Source organism: Vicugna pacos, chromosome 31 (assembly GCF_048564905.1).
Source record: "Vicugna pacos chromosome 31, VicPac4, whole genome shotgun sequence".
NCBI classification, from domain to species: Eukaryota; Metazoa; Chordata; class Mammalia; order Artiodactyla; family Camelidae; genus Vicugna; species Vicugna pacos.
This window is the reverse complement of record NC_133017.1, coordinates 11,268,125-11,288,649: the sequence shown is the minus strand read 5'-3', so window position 1 is coordinate 11,288,649 and position 20,525 is coordinate 11,268,125. Positions and strand designations below refer to the sequence as shown.

Here is a 20,525-nt window from a genome sequence, read left to right as displayed (position 1 = left end):
GGGTGCTGCCTCATGAAACCCACACCCAGCACGCGTGGACGTCCTGCTTCTGAGGACCCAGCAGGGAGGAGGGGCTTCACTCCTGAACTGACACCAACCAGGTCACACCCAGGAGCTTGGAACAGCCCCTGCACCCCAGGCTCTCTCCTCAGTGTCCGGTGGGCCCCCAACACCCTCCCCGGGCTGTCCTCACTCTTGATGGGGTCTCCCCTCCTAGGCTCACCTTCGGGCCATCCAGGGAGGAAAGCAGACGTTCAGCCTCACCCCTGTAATGGGGATCCTGCTGGATCCTGACCCTGAGACAGTGGGATACTCGGCATCAGGACCTGCGCTGGCTCCCGCGGCCCTGGGGGTTGTTGGACCCAGAGCAGTCGCCCCACAGTCTCCTAAATCACAGTGGGGACGGAGGTTCTGTGAGACCAGCTGGGCTCGAGGGAGCCTGACATAAACCGTCCACGTCTCATTTCTTTGTCTTCTCTTCATATAGAAGAGGCCAAGACCCGCGAGGGGGCACCGTGGCAACACGGCAGCACTCACGGCCCTGGTGTGAGGGCAGCGCCTGCTGTCGGGGCCTCCCCTGGCCCCGCGTGTGCTTCCCGAGTGGCTCCTGCTGTGCTAGCAGGGTGGGGCGGGGGGGGGGCCTCCGGTTCAGAGCCCCCCCACCCATGCCGGCGGACACAGCCATGAACGCCTATGTCCACCCCTTTCCCATGGCCGGGGTGTCCCGAGCACCACACACCAGCAGCATGCTGCAGAGAAATTCCAGCCCCAGCTGACTTGCAGTCTGACGATGCAGGGAGTGGGGACACCCCACGGGGCAGGGAGCCCATGGCTCCCCCCAGCCCAGGTGCCGCCCGGAAACAGGGCTACCAGCGTCTGCAAATTAAAACAGCAACAGCGACTACCACCCACTGAGAGCACGTCACCTGCCAGGTGGACCCCACACATCACTGGTCTGTGTGACTCCTCTCACTGCTGGGGGAGAAGCAGGTGCAGAGGTAAGGGCCTGCTCAGGGCCACGCAGGTCCCAAGCAGCAGGGCTGGACTGCCAGCTCCCACCCACCCAGTGCCCGGCTGGCACTCTGAGCCCCGAACCGCATGTCTGCTCTTCTGTATCGTCACCACCGCCCACAATCCTGGGCTCTGCTAGGTCACTTCTGTCTTTTGATTTGTCCCCTCCTCCGCTCTTGGCACAGGCATCCTCAGCCCTCCTTCCCTGGCTGGTGCAGGGTGTAAACGCACAGAGGCCATCGCCCCTGCTGCACATGACCACCTGCCTGGTCCGCCCCCGTCAGAACCTTCCCACGTGTAAAGTGCATCGTTTGGAAGAAACGAGACTCAGACTCAAAACGTGCATCCTTCTGTCCCATAAACCGCCTGCTCCTGCAACAGTTCCCAGCATCCACTGGGAAAATGCCTCGCCATGAACCGCGGGCTCCAGGACGGCCGAGCCGGTGAGGACACGGTGAGTCCCAGCTCCGCCCCACCCGGCCTCCCCAGAGTGCGAGCTTGCTGAGGTCCCCACTGTATTCTAAAGAGGCAGAAAACTGAAAATTGGAATGTGTCAATAATAGTCAAGGACATACACTAAGAATACAATAAAGAGAGAAAGTTCCACATTTGTTCCCTCAGACACACCAAACATGAGCACAAATACTCATACTAAAATGTAACTTTTTAGCAAAGGTGGTGATTTTGACTGTTTTTCAAGGTGACGGTCCTGTATTCACTGACTGAAGGAGCGTGAGCGTGGAAACTGTTCCCCGTCAGTGGTCTGCTGTGCTGGACCACGACCCGACTCGTGGGTAAGGCTGTTTCCATCTCATCTTAGTGTCTTTGCAGAAACGTAACTTTACGTGACCATGGGACCTTAGGATAAACACTGTACAAACTTCTGCAAGTTTGTAAGCTTTGCTAAAATTACCTGTATCATTTTCTAACACAGTATTTCCTTCAAAAGAAATTTTAAAATATGGAATGATAAATAGATTGGAGATTTTTAAAATGATGACTCCTGAACAATCTTCACTTGTGAATAATAAAATCGTTAGCCTGGCTTTCCTTTTGTGAAAAGTGTTACTTACATGACCTCTGCAGGCTTTGCATAGTACCCTGCCACATGGCGAGCCATTAAGGCACAAAATCACTTCTCACTCACTTGGGTGTGTCCCCCGTACACAGCAAAGCACAGAAAAGCTACGAGATCCTCAATAAAAAAGAATCTGAGGCTTGAACTGGGAACACGGTGTCCAGGAGCCGCCTGTTCAATTCTAAGCGCTCACTTGATTTTTTGACCGTAAATCTCTGGTTGAAAATGAGACAAAACATTTGAATGTAAACAAACAAGAGTCCTGAATGCTACACACAGGTCCTACTGAAGTTCTGGCTCATCTACACTTCCACGTCGCTGAAATCCTGCGGAACTAGGAGTGTGTGGTTTTTCAGTTTTTCTACCACAGCTTTTACGTCCCAGTCACTCCTGTCTCTGTAGGACTCAGCTGATGGAATTACGCAGTGCAGGTATGTTTACCGCCCTCTCTTGTCTCGGGCCAGCCCTCGTCCCCCAGCGTGGCAGCCCCGCCACCCACAGGCTAGTGTCCGCAGCCGCCCCGCGGCGACACTCACGCAGAGCGCGCTCGTGTGCTCCGTGCTGCTCACGGAGACAGACGCCTGACCTAACAGAACACGCCGTCTCCGCCCTGGGAACGGAGCTGGGCGGCAGTTCAAGCCAGAGCAGCAGGACCCCCGCGAGCACCGCTCCCCACCCCCCCCCCGCCCCGCACGCCGGCGCCCCGCACGCCGGCGCCCCGCACGCCCCCCACCTGCGGGTTGGCGGCCAGGACCGTGTAGTTGCCGTCGTCCTCCAGCGTGGCGGCAGCGGCACGCAGCGAGCAGGTGCCGTCGGGGTCGCTCTGCAGGCTGTAGTGCTGGTTCCTGGGGGAGATCTGCTTCCCGTCCTTGAACCAGTAGATCTGAGGGAGGAAGCAGACCCCGGTCAGGGCGGGGCCCCGGGGCTACATGCTAGTTCTGGGCGGCCAGCCGGGGAGCTGACCCCCAGGCTGCATCCTGCTGCACTTCACAAGCTACTCATCCTCCTCTGGTGTCTAAAAAGACGCTCATCAGGAGGCTGGTGACATCACCGCAGTTCTCCTGCTGCTGCTGGTCTCCCATGTCCCTGATGAAAACGTGTTACTCGGGAGGTCAAGGTAAAAAAGTTATTTCAGACAATGAAACCAGGCCCCAAACACCAGTCTTTCCTCCGAACTGTCAGACATGCGGGACACGGTGTGTGTGCGTGTGTGTGGGGGATCAGACACTGCTGCTTTACTTCCGGGCCCAGGAGCAAAGGTTATGGCCGGTCAGCTCTCCCCACTGTGTCAAAGGAAACACAGAAGTACTTAAACATAATAATTTTCAAATAATATCTTACCTTGGAGTGATAGAAAATTAAATGTGAAAAATAAAAATAAATCATGACTAAACAAAAAAAATTCCAAGTGGCCCAGCGTCCTCTTCCCGGGCCCTCTGTCCCTCCCTCACCTGTGGACAAGGCCCCAGGTCCCTGGGCCTCTCACTGTTCAGCGGTTGCTGCCGACCTGGCCTTGAACTGCGTGGTGGCTGAAGGTCACAGAGCCGGCATCCCTGTCTCGCCGGGACGGCTTCTGCACCTCGTCACCCACCTCGGGAGGGAAATACGCCCCAGCTTTGCTGTGGTCAGTTCTGTCCCCTGCGACTAAAAGCACTTCTCACTGGTTCCCAACAGAAGGAACTCAGCTCAGAGCCTACAGGTTTTTAAGAACTTCTTCCTGCGTATAGATCAAGACGCAAGCTGAGACCACAGCTGGTGTGCAAGGTCCATTCCCTGTCAAAGCCTAGAAATAGCACAGACAGGACACACACGACCGAGACCTGCCACCGTAGCTCTTCCTGCCCTTAGTTTTCAGTCAGCTCCACATTTTCAGAAACTACAGCATTCATGTCCAGAACCTAAAAATTAACCATCCAACAGACGAGTGACTTTTGGCTCTACAGTTACGTTCTCTAAAGTGTGATACTTTGTACCTATCACACTCCGAGCGGTTGGATTATTTCCGATGCAACAGAGAAGCCGTGACGAGCCTGTGGCTTCTTCCTTCTGCACTCCTGCCCCTAGGCCACGCCTCAGAATCATGTCTTCTCTTAACCTGCACCTCTAGCACACTTGGAGTTCAACTTTCAAGTGAAAATTAAGAGGCAGTGCCGACGTTTTACAGAGTCTACGGATGGACAGGGCAGTACGAGAAATGAAAACGAGGGGAACCAGATTCCTTCCGATCTTCTCATGTCTCCGTGGAACGAGACATCAAGAGCAGAACAAGAAATTCTTTAAAAACAAGCTAAAAAAAGATGTGTATTTTTAACCATGATGACTATTCCAGACTCTAACAATCCCAAGGTAGCTTCTTGAGCATGTGCAGGAGAAACGGTTTGCACTAAACCAGGGAGGGCAGAAAAAGGCAGGCGGCCAGGAAAAGAGGAGGACGGGAAAGGAAGGAAGAAGCAAACCTGCCGATACGACCTCCTGGAAAACCAGCCTGGGACCCACAGCCGTGAAGGCTGCCACCCGCCCAGCAGGAATCAGCGACCCTGGAACCGGACCGCTGATCCTGCCCCGAGTAAGGCTTACAGAGAACGTGGGCCTTTCTGGGAGGATTCTGGGCAGGCAGGTTCCCGCCGAGGTCTGTTCCTAAGCTGCGAGTTGGTCCCTGTGCGGGCGCCTGCCCCATCTGTGAACAGGCCCCTGCGGGCGTGTCCAGATACCAGCAGCCTCCTCTAACTCCGGGTTACGCTCCAAGCCTCGCTTTACCGGGGGGAAGATGGGTCTGAACACCTACTGCTGCTCTATTTTGGTCTCTTTCTCTCTCTGTGGGGTTGGAACTTGATTTTAGGGGAAGAGTTCGGTGGTAAAACTTACTTGCCGCAAAAACAAAACAAAGGTTGGAACCATGGGGAGAGCACAAGGGAGTCACGGACACAGCGCCCCCCTCCACCGCGGCTCCTGACACCCCCCCACCCCCAGTGATGCCCTTCCCGCAGGGGCTGCGTTCCTCGCCCCCGTGTGCTTCCTTCACACGCTCCTGTCCCATCATAACGTTTCTCTTCCTTTTGAAACTGTTTCCATCATTTCCGCCACCATCTGGGTTTTCCCTGGGGACACACCTCTCCTCCCTCCAACCCTGTGGGCGGAGGACAGGCCCCAGTGGGGAATGTTCTAGGAACAATTTTTTGCTGGCTTCTGCAAGAAACCTTAGAATTTTTACCATCCTGGACTAAACTCTGTATTAATGTCTCGGCTTTTGGCTGTGTCCTGTGATGGTGTAAACCTGGAGTTTCCATCTCTCACGGTGTCGCTTCTGTTCTCTTGAGCTCTAGGGAAAAGCGTCGTCCACCCTGCTGCTCTGTGGGGCCAGCGAGTGGTTACTCTGGTCTCTGTCTGAAGACAAGGCCCCTCCACCCAGCACCCCGACGTGCCTGCAGGGCACACCTCGTCCTCGAGGAACAGAGGGTCCTCCAGTCACCCTCCCGCACCTGGACCCCCCCGCCCCCGCCTCTGCAAACACAGGAAGCCCTTGTCTTGGAGACTAAAGGTCTGGTGTTCCCCTCAGCAGCGGCAGCACTGCTCTTCTGTGCGGTGCAGGCACAGGGCTCCAGTCCCAGCCTGGCCGCTCACAGCTCCCTGGCCTGGGGGAGGTGGCAGAGCTGCTCATGTGGATCTGGGTGTGACAAGGATGGCACCTTGAGTTAATGATGGGTGCGTGAAAAGCTCCTTGTCAGTCACCTGATGGTCACTGTCTCCTGTTCTATTCCGTTCCATTCCTGTTCCCAATCTATTCTAGTCCCTTTTCTTTTCCGTCCTGTCCCAGCCTATCCCTCCACCCTTGCTGGCTTCTGACGCCTCGTGACACAGCCCTGACCTTGCTCGGCTTCTCGAGGAGGGTTCTGCACTCCTGCTGCCACACGTGCTGGGCGCCGGAAGCCCAGCTCCCCCCTCCCCCTGGAAACAAGACAGTTGGGAGGCTGCGCGTCAGCTCACCTTTGGTTTTGGGCTCCCGGTCACCTTGCACGTGAAGGTCACTGGCATCCCCTCAAAGATCTTGTAGTGTCTCAGCTTCACCTGGAAGAGCGGGGCCACACCGTCCTCCGTGGCCACGTCGCCCCAGGGGGCCTCGTCCTCTGGGTCCTCCACGGGGCACCTCTCCAGCCGGTACTCGATCTCGCTGATGAGCCTCTGCTCGCAGCTGGACACCTTGTACTCCTGCGTCAGACAGAGAAGGGGCGCGTCATAACCCGTCCCCCGCGGTACCAAGTGCCCCTGAGCCTGGTCCCCGGAGGCAGGCCCCCAGGACAGTGACGTCTGCACCGTGGAAACAAACAAGTACGGGCCCAGCTCAACTCCATGCGAAACAGAACACCTGGAAGTTAGTGTATCTGATGCTGCAAATTGTCCTCAAGTCTTACCGTCCAGAAAAAAACCAACTATGAAGATGAATTTCTGTCTCGTTCTCCCTGGGGTGGTGAGAAGAAAGGAAAAGGCAGCAGTAACCCCAAAAATTGTTCCAAAAAGTGCACACGATGGCACGTGGGCCCCTCTGCCTGGGGGGGGACGGGGACCGCGGAGCAGCCTGTCCCATCAGATGAGTAACAGAGAAGTGGCGGCAGCTCCCCTCCTCCCGACGCCCCCCCCAAGCCTCTGCCTCCTCTCTGCAGCGAGGACCCCCACTCTCCACCCTTTCACAGAAAAAGTGGGTCAACTGTCAAAGGTTTGGTTAAAAAACACAGCAGCAAAGAGCCGGTCACACCCACAGCCGAGTAAGGTGGCCCTGAAGGTCTGCTTACAAAGTCCAGGGGAGACGGGGCAGCCCGTGGTGAAACAGTCTCTGCTGAACAGTAAATAAAAGATTGTTTTAACGAGGTTTTCTCAGAGGCCACTCAGCCTTTAAAAACCAGTCTGCTGGCTTTAGGGAAAGAATACAACAATATGAATAAAACGGCAGAAAAAAACAAGCTTTTTTGTCTCATAACTATGAAATTAATCAGTTTAAGAATTAGCTCTTTTTCCCCTAGGAAGATTTATCAAATGAGAAAATTTCCATGATTTAAAACTCAGAGTGTCTACGAATGACAGGCTCCAATTCAAGCTTGTAAATAAATGACATGAAAACCACACTGCGGTGCTTCTGTCCCCCAGGCAGTAAACAAAACGGACGCGGCTCAGAGCCTGCGTAACTACCACACGGCGGTAAGCGCGGAAGCAGGCAAAGAGGGAGAAGCGGCGAGAACAGACACAGGGAAAGACCGGGACAGAAGGAAGGTGGAGGCGCGACCTTCTGACCGTCCAGAGGACTCCCTACAGAAGCGTGAGGGGACCCGGGGTCCTGCAACGACAGAAGGAAACAGGTGAAGAATTAGAACAGAACAGCGAGAACCTAGCAAGATTCCTAGTCTCTAAGGGAAGTGTCCGTGGTGGCCGTGTTTAACAGGAAAACGCTCGGATTTGGAAGGCTGGGCCCTTTCTCAACAGACCCGAGGCAGAGCTCACTGGATCCTTTAAGCCTGTGTTAAAAAGCTCTCTTTCCTCTTTAACGACATCTGGGGACTCCAAGCAGGAGCAGTGGAGATCACACGACAGCTCATGTCAAAGCCACAAGGTGACTCTGCTCGGTGTCAGCAGGGGAACGAAACAGCATTTCAGGTTTCCTGCTGACCTGTGATTTGTAACTACACACGTGGAGGAATATAGAGGCTTTTCTGCACAGTCACCTGGACGACATGGGAAATACTAGCTACTCCAGACAATTTCATTGAAGACCCGTTCCTTCACACAAACCCGTTCTGCACTGAAGCACAGGACAGGAAGAACGGAAAGATACTTGAAAGGAGGGAAATGGGTCAGTAGGAAGATGAAAGGAACCGGTGTCACAAGCGAAGTGACCCCATGAATCACGCAATGAACAGCTGGGAGGTGACCGGTGCCACCCACGCCCCGCTCTCTGACCCACCCTCGGCCTTCCACGGAGCTAGCTGGCCCCAGGACTGTGTCCCCAGGAGCGTGGGCAGAGGGGACAGGACCATATGCTTTCCGAAGAGGCCCGGGGCACAGGGTACCTGGCTGGCTGCCTCCTCTTCTGGTTCTGGAGCGCTGAGGATGGTGGCGCTGCCAGCCCCCAGCAGGCGGCGGGCCATCCTTTCCTCGTAGGTCAGCCTCTGGGCAGAGCAAGGACAGAAGACGCGGAATTAAGAGACGTCACGACTACACAGCAGTCCAGAGAAAGGACGACAACCACACGGTGCGAGGTTCTCTGTGACGGCTCCCTCTCCCCCTCCGGACGCCCGCACGCCCAGCAACCCCTCCTTCCCTGGTTTGCCTCCTCCTGCCGCCCTCCGGTCCTGCCAGCAGACCCAGGGCCGGGGGCCGGGTGACCCACGTGAGCACCACTCACTGACGGGCACAGACTGAAAGTAACTTCCGTAAAGTTAGACACGTGTCGTGTACTTACCCCTAATGATAAACACAGAGAAAAAAGACTTAAACAGCAAAAACGATCTTTTAAAGGGAATGTTATTTTCATAGCTATCTACAGGCTTCAGAAGAGCCTCATCAGGTCTGAGCCTGATGAGAGAGTTTTAGACCAGCGGGCAGAGATGGTCCTCCCTGCTCTGGGGGTGTCGCCCCGTCTGAGCGCACCTCCCAGGGGCTGGGGGACTGGAGGGGCCGTAGGCAAAGGTAAACACAATAATCCACGAAGGCCGCCTGCTCAGCTGAGACCCTCCGCTTACGACCCGACTCGGGGTGGGCTGCCTGTGAAGGAGGCCGTATAACTTCTGCATCTGGTGACTGGTGCTTGGCGCCCAAATGCCGAGGAAGTGGCCACTTTTGTGTTCTGTCTGCGGGGCTGACTGCTGCTCCTGAGGGCGGGCTCTGAAATGACCACGGGCCCACTGGGAGCATTTAAAAAATAAGCATTTGATTCAAAACAGAGAATAACTGGTAACGCAGAATTAAAAAAAAATACGGCAAAACAAAACAGATGTTGCTTCAGATAAGCGTCCAAACTTCTGAATACAGGCACAGATTCTTTTGGAAACTCTCTAATCAGGAAAATACGCTGGGAAAATTCCCAACTTCCAGTCATTGCTGGTTCCAGTCCCAGCTGAATCCCAGGAGAAAAACAAGACGTGTGCCAGCGACAAACGGACCCCAGTCCAGTTACTCCCCTCAGTAAAGAAGGGCTGAGGATGAGGACAGGTGGATGTGGGTGCCTCAGTCCAGCAGGTTATTATTTCAATTCATTTTCTCACGTGTTAAAAAAAAACATGAATTTAATTTTCAGAGTTTTAAATACCTGCTCTCCTCAAAACCTTCCAAATTTTCACAGAGAACTATACTCATGCACCAGCAAAGAGGGCGGAAGGGACGGCCACCCTGCTTGTCCGATGCAGAAACATCAATCCCACGTCCAGGATGTCCCCAGAACGCAACTGCTACCCTCAGAGGCCAAATCTGCTTCCCAGCTCTGTGTGTAAACCACTATGCCGTGTAGATTTACAGGCTCCGTATAAGAAGCCAGAGTAAGTACAGAATGATATGTAACATCAGGAAAAAGCTGTCTGATGGTCTCATTTTCTAAAATAGGAAACCTCACTTTTCTTGTCTTTCTAAACTCTCAAGTGTGGAAATCTATATAAGTTATTGGAAATGCCATCCACCACTAAAAAAGACAAATGCAAATATGTATTTATATTAAAAATGTGATATAAATATAAATACACATAGTATAACAGAATAGCTTACAGAAGTCTTAGTCCACAAGGAATACTTAATCAAGGAGAAAAAGCTGGAGAGGTGCATTTACCTGGCTTGAAAAAGTTCCCATAAGTATTTGTTTTAATCTTTCAAAAGCTCTGCTTGACAGAGCCAGGGAAAACTTCCAGAGTGTGTACATTTGCACATACAATCGCTTATTTCAGGCAGAAGGTATTTCCCCTTTGTGAAATCTTCTCTTCCCAGTGAAAGGAGTAACTAACACAAGATCTCATTAGCATTTTCAACCTCCGGAGCTCAAGTGAGGGTGCCGCGTAATTAAACGACCGTTCCCTCTGCGCCCCGCCTTTGCGTCACGCGTGGTCTGTGCTCACTGCCATCTGTCAACCCCTGACACTTAAAATCCCTAGAAAACAAGGAGCAGAGAGACCTGCCCTTCTGAGAAAAGCTTCAGAGGGAGATTTTATACACAGAGAAGTTTTCCCATATGAAGCACAAAAGGCCCCCTTCCCTACCAGAGAAATCGTATTCACTAGACGCGCCTTTCCTGGCTCCTTTGGCTGTGACGAGTCAGTAAAAACCAAAACACAAGCAAAACCACCGACGAGGAAGCACCTCATGCTCACACTTTAACTTGACCTCCTTATCTACTTTACACGTCTGCAGCCTTGAAACAGATTATTATTTTCTCTTTGAATCTGGCTGTTCGGCAGCAGCCTCTCCCGTCCAGATCACGGAACCGGCACGTCCTAAGAGGCTGCACTTCAGCACTGGCCCCGAAATAAAGATGCTTTCTGTGCAGAAGCGGTGCCCGGCGCAGCATCCAAATTCTGCTCTCGGTCCCCACTCCAGTCCACCGCTTCCTGTGCTCCCTTCCGCGGGATCTGTTCCTTTTCCCCACTTGCTCCACGCCCAGCCTCGGCCTCAGCGCTTCCTCCTTGCTTCATCTCCAACTCACAACTTTCACCCCAAGAGTGGTCCATAAATAGGGGCTGGGGGGAGGGCGGTGAAGGCAGGCAGAGAGGATGTCCCTTCCCCCTCCCCAGGTTCAGGCTCCACCGGCAGCCCCGCCCCCGTACCGGCTGCCCGTTGTTCAGCAGGTCCTCCTTGAAGCGGAGCTTCCGTTCCAGGTCCTGAATGACAGCATCCTTGGAGCCCTGGATCTCCTCGTCCGAGGCGACCCTGGCGGGCCTGCCGGCCTTCTTGGGGTAGCCCCTGCGGGACGGAGCACGCAGGTCAGTCGTGGGCGCCCCAGTCCCGCCGGGACCTCGCGACATCGCGCCGCCCACCCCCGAGAGCGGTCCCGGGCCCCAGTGACACGGAAAGTCCACGCCGCCGGTGCGTCCGGGCTGAGATGGGGGCCCCGGCGGGGGCAGTGATGTAAAGTGAGAACGAGGCGCACGTGTAACGACCTGGGTTTCCGCCCGGGTCAGGTGCGCGACCCTGGGCCGCTGCCTCTGCCTGAGACCCCGAGAGGGTGTCCGGGAGGACGGATTCCTCGACTGTCACCCTGGTCCTTGGGCGTCAGTTTGCCCAGCATCGGCGCCCCGCCCACCCGGCACAGGTGCAGCCTGCGCCTCCCCCCAGCCCCCCATCCTGATCTGGGGCCAGGGCTGGAGGTGGACAGGAGTCTGGAGGTGGACGGGGGACCCGAGTGACTTCCTTCCCACTTTCCCTCCTCTCCCTCACGGGGCTGCGTGCGTCCACGTGAAAGAGAAACGGAGCCCCGGACCACAGGGAAATGAAGGACCAAAGCTGCCTGTCAAGGACCTCATGTCAAGGTTAAAAAAACCAAGTTAGGAAGGCCACACACAGTGCACTCCCATTAACAACAGGCGAAGTGCAAGCTTCCCACTGCAAAGGGGTCCCTGGACCCGCCACATCGCCCCAGAAACTGAGAAATGCAGATTTCTGTCCCCCCGCCCGACCCACTGAATCAGAAACCCTGGGTGAGAGTTCAGCGATGTGCGTGGAACAAGCTGACCAGGTGATTCTGATGCAGATGAAAGTCTGAGAAACAAACGCAGGAAAATTCACGCACATAAAGTGTAAAGAGTAAGTAAGAGGGTGCCTGACTCAGAAATTTAGGGCGGTGGTTCCCTGGCGGGGGGGGGGGAAGCAGGGGGGACATGCATGCCGGGGTGGTGGGGGAGGGTCACACAGGGAGCGTGAAACGTACTAGAAACAGGTGAGACCTTCACTTTACTGCTATCCTGTACATTCTACCAACACCTGCACGCACTTCCTTCTCTGTACTCTATTTTATGAGCCGTTTCTCAGGGGAAAAGGTTTACTTCGCTGCCAAAGTGCCAGTGCATCCAGGCCTGAGACCTCTTTGCGGGCGTAAAGTAAGGGTGTGCGTGTGAGGTCGGAGTGAAACCAAGATGGAGCATTTGTAAAGGCAGCACCAGGGCAGAGGGGGTCACAAGCTTTTGAGGCAAATTTCTGGCAACTGAGTGCACTTCTATAAAATGAGTCCCGTGCTGTTGTCTGACATGGAGCAGCCAGGGTGTGATCCCCCAAGTGGCACCTACTTCTGAGGAACAGAGTAACTGGTGACAAAGAGATGCCTTCCCTGCATGACGCTTTGTACAATTACAGAAATAAAATGCACACTCCAAGTAAACTGTTACCCCAACCAGAACTCATCAGAGAACCCTCCCCAGCACACGGGGACCACTGGACAACCACACTCGCCCTGTGCACGGACACTCCAGGGACACGCTCTGCTCAACTGTGCAGAAGCACCATCACCCGTCCACTCCGGCTTTAACGTGATGCCACCAACTGTTTTAAATAACGTTCTGGTGTCTGGGGGTAAAAACAGCCCAAACATGCACACCGGCATCTGGAAGGTTGAATCTTCCAGAATGAACGATTCCAAATCTCGGGAAGTCTCTTCTTCCCTTGGCTACTGAGTGAGCCTGAAAGCACCCCTTGATGGACTGTCCCAGGTGGACATGGTCAGCACATCTCAGAGACGCAGCTCAGGGCACGACGTGACATAGGAGGTGGTGGGTTTGTCTGGCAAGCAGGTAATTTTCTAACCCAAGAGAGCATTTCCTCCTCCTCCTCCCACATTCAGAGAAATCGAACAGAAACTAAATTCCACACAGTTGCAGAGTTAGCAGAATCATCAGCACGTAGGTATCCTTCCTCCTCAGTTCTCTGCCGGCGACCCCACCAGCCCCGGGGAAGAAAGAAAGGCCCCAGGGGACCTAGGTGGGCAGAGGCTCCTGAACCTCGTCAACCTCCAAGGGCACTGCCGTGGGGATAGGCCGCTGCCCTGCTCCTTCCCAACCATGAGGGTCATCACTGCGTCCCCAGCCCCTGCCCCACCCCTGCCGCCCAGACGTGAGAAACAGAACCTCACCTCCACACACACCTACTCCTCTACAGATAAAAACAGGACAGTGCAAACCTACAAACGATACAACATCCACTTCTGCATCTGATGATTAAGAAAATGGAGGTATATTAAACTCAGATTTAAGACTTACACAGACGAGAAAAAGCCCAACTAATATATTTCTACTTTACTGAGCCACATGAAGTCAGTCCGTTTACTGGCACGTGACATACAAAAAAAACCATCCTACTAGGAAATAACTAACATGCAAGTGAAACTGAGTTTGCCGTCACCACAAGTGCCTGATAAAATATGAGTAAGTTATTGAAAAGATTCCCCTGACAACAGTTTGGCAGTTTCTACCAGTTCAAGGATGCCAACTGGTCATGGCAGCCCTGAAAAGGACACTCAGTCTCTGGCAAATTATCTGAATTACCATGATGGATAAACAGCTACTTTTTCATTTTTAATTCAGGACACAAATGAGTAGATCCCACAGTATGCTAGAGGAAAAGTATTTCCAAAATTAAACGTATCAAACCAATGGAATGAATGCTTCAAGTGTGTGTGGGTGACTGTAGATGAGTGGCCTCTGGGCTGGGGCTGCCACTGGACTCTGGCGTCACGGGGCCTAGCCATCTCTGGGCGCGGACACAAAATCAGCCCCACTGCTCCACCAAGTTCTAAGAAACGGCAGGAGCAACTGGCCGCTTCTGGGGTAACAATCATAAAATGTTCTGACTCCATAACGTAAGTCACCGTCATACATACGGATAAGAAGCAAGTGATTCTATTCCTTAAGATAAAGCCCTTAAAACTGCTTAAAAGAATTTCAAAGGCAAAGAGCAGATTAAACTACCCTTTCTATTTAAGAAGATAGTAGGTACAACCCCCCGGCCTCAGGCTGACTCATGTCTGATCAGATTCCAAATGAGGACTATTAGCACGATGGTTTATTGGGTACGCATCTTCCCAAGAAGCAAGATTCCCTGCCGTTCATAGCAAGAGAGGACAGAGAGTATTACTAAACACACTCCCACTTTCTGAACCTAACAGTTGGCTTCTTTGTAGCAAGATAATGCTCATCTCCTCCCCACCAAATAAAAGCTCAGAAGAGACCAGGCTTCCTCAGGCAACTTCTAACCAAAGCCCATTATGACATCACTGTTACCCAGACTCCCCTTCCTTAAGTGACTTCTTTATGTTTTCCTTTGACTGAGCTTTCTCCAGTAAAAGATCAGAGAAGCAGCCAGACTTGAAACAGAATTCATGCCATCAACACTCAGAAAGTGCCTGATAAAACAGGACACTGCTAACCCAGGCTCCAGGACACACCAGGTCGTGATCCAGCGCCCCCCTCTTCTCGAAGGCGGGGCACACCCCCGACCGGGAAACTCTCTCAGGAATGAAAGTATCCGGAGTGCCAAGGTCTTCTCACTTTCCTCCCAGTACTCAGCCCTCCTCCGGGTTTCCTTCTTTTCTCTCTGAACAATATTGGGATTCTGGCAAGCTCTGGGGCGGGGTTTCAACAGGAAGGGTTGAGATAGGGAACCGGCTGACCTCTGCCAGCGCTTATTTCTCATCCCTTCAGGTACATGGGCACGCGCCAGCTCGGAATCCTTTACACTTCAACAGAACGTGCCAAACCCCTGTATTAAGGTTTCCTCTGAGGCTTTCCTGAGGATGTCACCGTACTTCTCCTAGAGTTTCTACGTGAAGGTTGTGGAGAACTGCCGCGTCATCGCTGTAACGTAATTAAAGACTTGGACTGGGACATGGGACCCTCAATCCCTGCAGACAGCACGGCTGGGGACAGGGCTAACTGCACCATGCTGGCTGGGGACACGGCTGGGGAAGTGGGCACAGGGCCTCACTTCTCTGCACCAACGTGAAGCCACTTGTCCCCTTCCAGTCAATCACTACACATTCGAGCTAAAGTGTGTGACTTGCAGGTGTCGAGCAGACTTCGTGATTCCTGTAAGGGGGAGATTTCACACCCCGTCCGTGTCCCTCCTGGGGTGCGCTCTCAGACCCGCGGCCCCCTCCCCAGCCCGAGGACCGCTCTGCGCCAATGCAGGGGTGCAGGGACCGGACGGGGCGGGACAGACACTCACGCGGCCGGGGCAGCCCGGGGCAGGCCGAGCGGAGAGACGGAGGTGGTGACGGAGGGGGTGCCGGTGGCGGGCGGCGAGGGCAGCAGGGCGCGGAGCAGCGCGGCGGGCGCGGGGCTCGGGCCAGGGCGGGCAGAGGCGCGGGGCCCGGGGCCGGGGGGCGGTGGCGGCGGCGGTGGCGGGAAGACGTCGGATCCGGGGCTGCCCGGCGGAGGGCTGAGTGGCGGGGGCGGCGGCGGGAACGCGCCCCACGGGTGCTCGGGCTCGGGCAGCGGCGCACGGCCGGCGGGGGACCCGGGGGAGCCGGGGCCGGGGTGGGGCGAGCCGGGGCCCAGGCTCTGCGCCGCGATGAACTGCTTGGGGCGCGCGTAGCTGAAGGAGCCGGAGGCCTGCATGGCGGGCGCGGGGCGGGCGGCGGGCGCGGGGCGAGCGGCGAGCGCGCTCATGGGCTCCGGGCGCGCCGGCCCCGGGGACGCGGGCTCCGGGGACGCGGGCGGCGAGGGGCGCGCGCGGGCCTCGCGCTCCAGGCGGATCTGGTGCTGCAGCTGCTGGATCCTCAGGGCGTCCCTGCGGGGAGAAAACGGACACCTTCAGCAGGGACCGACGGCGCGGGTTGCGAAGCCCTCCCCTCCCCGCGACCCCAGCCCCAAGCGGGAGCCCCGAGTGCCCTGACCCAACGTCTGATTCAACGCTGACCCCAGAGAGCCACATGGGTTTACAAATTCCGGGGACGTAGAGTCCGCCTGGCCTCCGGGAGCCGTATTTAATTTTACCAGAAGTAGAAACACTAGGAGAAAAATACTTCTGACATGAGTTCTCCATCCTCTCATCTGCGGCCAGTTTTTGGAAAAATTCTATCACAATGGGAAAGTTAAAAGAAAGGAACACTCGATTTAAGTTATTTTTCTGGCAGATATGGGTCAATCCAGCTTGCTTACTTCATAGCTGTCAACTCTGAGCTCAGTAACTACAGCTGACTTTGGGGGGAGACCCACTTCAGTTTCTGCCTTTATTTCCTGAAGAACATGTGCGAAATTTACCCCGAATTTTAGTAGTAAACTCTGAACTGCCAATTATGTGTATAAATCTTTATGCGTACTGACATTTGGTGCCAAATCTCAAACACACGCGAACACCTACCACATGCACATTTTCAATAAGCAGTAACATTATTAATTTTACAATAATGCAGTTTTAATTCCCTGAGTATTTTCCACCAAGAAAAGGTCTGAATTTTAATTTTTGATAAATAAGTTAGTAAGCAGCTAGCAGTTAGCTAAAATCTTACTCTTACTTTATTCAAAAGCTTTCCTGTCCAGCTGAATTTTACACCCAAGATGTTTCCCTTCATTCACATGAGACAGTGACCCACGGCGGAAGGTGGCATTCTGGGAACAATCCAGAAAGAGGCAAAGCTATGCTCCTAACCTTAAGTCTTTTAAAACTAACAAGAAAACCCCCACGACGTCCTTATCCATAGAGAGTTAATCTTCAAACTCAAAGCAATAAAAGGAATTGAAGCTGCTGATAAAAAGTTTAAAAAAAAGAGAAAGATTTAGATGTTATCAAACTGTTATCAAGTATCATTAGACATTAGCTCAAGAGCTCCAAATTCCTCCCCAGCCTTCATTCCCTGCTGTAATTACCCACTGAAGGGACTGCATTTACATACCAAAAAGACAGAGCAGGAGAGGCTTTGCTGGGAAGTGAACAGCACAGGGAGAAGACGGTTGTACATAAACGCCTGATCCACGCACAGCACCCACCATTCCAACAGTGAGGCCCTACAGGCTGAATGCGAGTGCTTTGAAAGCAGCCGTGCCACTGCTCGGACTCGCCAGACACTGACGTGCGAGCCGTCGGTGTGGTCTGAGCAGATGGCCCAGCACATGTGCTTCCTGCACTCAGACCTGGCCCACGAGCAGAGCTCACAGAAACCGCTCTCCAGCTCTAAACTCCGCATCCATCCCCAAGTGCCCCTTTCTGACCTCCCTGCCTTTCCTCCTTCTCGTTTCCCACCCATAGCAAAATGCTCCCTATTCCTGGCACGTTTATCCCAGCATTCTGTGCACCAGGATGGAGAGTGATCTGTGCGGCCTCCGGGCCAGCCCGGGCTCACGAGGCCAGAGCCTCAGCTGTCCTTCAAGGTATTTGAAGCTTGGCTTGGCGTCGGCGACAGCTGCATGGAGTGGCTCTGGCAAGGGTGCCACAGACGTCACCTCCTGCCCTGCATCTGTGTGGGGCCTCCTCTGCCCCTGGGGGTCGGGGGCCCTGAGGGGCCAGTCTCCAAGAACCAGGACAGGAACACTCAGACCACCACTGTTCTGGCCCTGACTTTCTCCATGGAGTCAAGCCCACTTGTCTGGGCATTAAAAACCCACCACGTGTGCTAACCCAAGAGGGCTTAAAACTGCCGATGTGCTGCTTTTACTCATTTTTATTTTTCAGCTGAAGTATAGCCGGTTTGCAGTGCTGTATTAGTTTCTGGTGTGCAGTATAGCGATTCAGTCATACAAATCTGTCTTGATATATATTCTTGTCCATTACAGGTTCCACAAGGTATTGAGATACAGTTCCCTGTGCTCCACATGGGATCTTGTTGTTCATCTGTTCTGCACACAGCGGTTTGTATCTGCCAGTCCCAAACTCCAAATTTATCACCCACCTCCACTTCTGGTGTAAGTGACCGTTTAGGAAATGAGTGGGCATTCTAGCGTTTTGTTACTGGCATACGTTTCAGAAGAACAGAGCTAGGAGCTGCGGTTTCCCCATTCGGGAGGGGGTGAGGAAGGTAACACGCAGGGAACCGGGGTTGGGGGCACAGCAGTTATGCTGAGCCCTAAAGTGTCTGACTTGATTTCTGTGCAAATCCTAAGATTTAAAAAAATACCTGAGTTACATGGGTCTAACACCTGGATTCTGAGGTGGTGAAAGGTGCAGTTCCGGTCCCCTTCTCAGAGCTCACTGTGTTACTGTTAGAAAACTCGACTTTCCCAGAGATAAAAAAGCAAAGGGAATGAAAGGTCCCAGAAAGGCAAGATCACTCCAGGGTACCTGCTGCACCGACATGGGTCTTAGAGACGTTCTCCTGGATCAGCTCCAGAGCGAAGGAAGCAAGAAAAACCAACAGTGGTCAGCAAGGAACCGTCATCAAAACGAAAAGGCAGCCTGCTGAGTGTGGGAGGCATTTGCAAATCATCTATCCCATGGGGAGTTAATGCCAAAATATAAACAGAACTCAGACAACTCAACAAGAAAAAAACCACCAATTAAAACACAGGCAGAAGCTCTGAGTAGACATTTTCCCAAAGACGGCATGCAGATGCCAGCAGACGCATGAAAGGACACACAGCCTCACTCGTCATCAGGAAATGCCAATCAAAACCACAGTGAGGCATCACCTCACACCTGCCGGGATGGCCATCAGCAAAAAGACCACAATAACACACACTGGCAAGGATGCAGAGAAAAGGGAATCTTTGTACACTGCTTGTGAGTATAAAGTGGTGCAGCCGCTGTGGAAAACAATGTGAAGTTTCCTCAAAAAATTAAAGACAGAGCTGCCCTATGATCCAGCAATTCCACTTCTGATTATTTATCTAAAGAAAATGAAAATCCTAAATTTGGAAAGGTGTCGGCACCCCCATGTTCACGGCAGCACATTTACAACAGCCAAGACACAGAATCAACCCAAGTGTCTAGCAGCAGATGAATGGACACAGATGTGCTCAATACAATGGAGTTATTACTCAGCCGTAAAAACAAAAAGAAACCCTGCCATTTGTGAGGACATGGAGGGACCTGGAGGGTAGTGTGCTCAGGCAGAGAAGGACAAATACCATGAGATTTTACTCCTATGTGGAATCGAACAAAACCAAACCAAAGGATCAAATGAAACCAAACACACAGACTGGACTACCGGTTACTAGAGGGGAGGGGATCTGGGGTGAGGGAAATGGGTGAAGGGGTCAACTGGGTGGTGACAGGTAATAACTAGCTGGGTGGTGGGGATCCCGCTGCAGTGTGGATGAAGGACTCCAACGCTTTACACCTGAAACTCACGTAACGGAAATAAAACACTTAGTATTTATAAAAGTTGTTGAGTATTTGGTTTCCCCATTTTTTCCCCCGCCCTTTCTCTGAAATGACGGAAGGGTGTGAAGCTGACCTGAACATCTCGGCAACAGCGTACAGCCTGAAAGGTCAGGTGCAGCGTCTGGCCTCAGGCAGGACAACAAGGTCACCTTGTTGACGTGGCCCCCACCAGCCCCTCCTAGCTGCTTCCTTCCCCAGCCTCTCCATGTTCCCAATTCAGAAAGTCCAAGACCCTCCCTACTCTCACCCCTCCTTCATTCTCCCGGTTTCAGTACTTCAGGAAATAAGCTGGCGAGACTGACGCACCTGTCACGGTCCCTTCACAGAAGGGAACTTGCCCCAGGTCACACAGCCAGTACCTGCAGAATCGGGCGGGTAGGCACAGAGGACCCTGACCTTCAATAGGATTTTTAAAATCTGCGGTCACGCTGCCCCCTGGGGACAGTCCACTCTCACGCCTCCTTGGGCCACAGCAGCCAGGCCTGGGGGGCTGAGCCATCAGTCCAGGCTTCCACTCTCTACACGTTTAAGCACAGATTTATGATAGATATCTGACTTCAACCTTGGTTCTTTCGAGAAGATCATGGCAGCTCAGGCAGGGGACCCCCTTCCCTGTCCCCAGTGGTCTGGGCACAGATTTCAGCAAGAACAGTTTTACAGACACCTGGGAGAGGAAGACTCAGGCGTGAAAGGGACAAACAGAGCTATAGAAACCGTTTGACTTTCCAGTCCAGTCACCTTTCCTGCCGTTCAATCAAAGCAGCCTTGGAGAAACCAGCCAGCCAGGCGGCAGGGCGGGGCCGGAGCAGAGGCCAGCCTGGCAGCAGCGGGCTGTTGGTGGCCCCGTGAGGACTGGTGGGGCAGGGTGCCGGGTCCTCAGGACGAGCTGGGTAAACGTCCCACAGAAAGCACTGCCACCCCCACCCCGGCTCCCGTGCAGGGCGGACCTTAAACAGCGGAGAGCAGCTCCTTCCTGCCAGGTCTCCGTCACCTGCCCCCTGCGGAGCCGCAGAGGGGGGCCTGGAGATGGGGCTGCCCTCTCACAAAGCCACCTGGGAGGGAGGCGTGGGGCAGACACCCCGCTCGCTTGGACTGCGCTGTCACACGACAAGAGCCCTGGAGGTTGGCTGAAAAGTTCCCCATGGGTCAGGGAGGTCGGAGAGGTCAA

At 53.8% G+C, this 20,525-nt stretch overlaps 1 protein-coding gene and 1 long non-coding RNA gene across 6 annotated transcripts in view; one reads left to right on the top strand and one right to left on the bottom strand.

The window, feature by feature from the left end:
- Window positions 1-20,525, bottom strand: part of PALLD (palladin, cytoskeletal associated protein) — a 279,165-nt gene that overhangs the window by 15,281 nt on the left and 243,359 nt on the right. For 2 of the 5 annotated variants that reach the window (XM_072952690.1, XM_072952691.1), the window contains 5 exons: window positions 15,266-15,829; window positions 10,882-11,017; window positions 8,146-8,244; window positions 6,074-6,295; window positions 2,823-2,972 (listed from right to left, as the gene is read on the bottom strand). In XM_072952690.1, coding sequence (XP_072808791.1) covers window positions 2,823-2,972; window positions 6,074-6,295; window positions 8,146-8,244; window positions 10,882-11,017; window positions 15,266-15,829 — 1,171 coding nt within the window. Of the gene's footprint in view, window positions 1-2,822; window positions 2,973-6,073; window positions 6,296-7,364; window positions 7,416-8,145; window positions 8,245-10,881; window positions 11,018-15,265; window positions 15,830-20,525 lie in introns of all 5 variants that reach the window. The other 3 variants (XM_072952688.1, XM_072952689.1, XM_072952692.1) reach the window with 3 other exon arrangements.
- Window positions 14,329-15,102, top strand: LOC140690767 (uncharacterized). The gene is made up of 2 exons (XR_012066077.1): window positions 14,329-14,579; window positions 14,743-15,102. It is a non-coding gene; the product is annotated as an uncharacterized lncRNA (long non-coding RNA).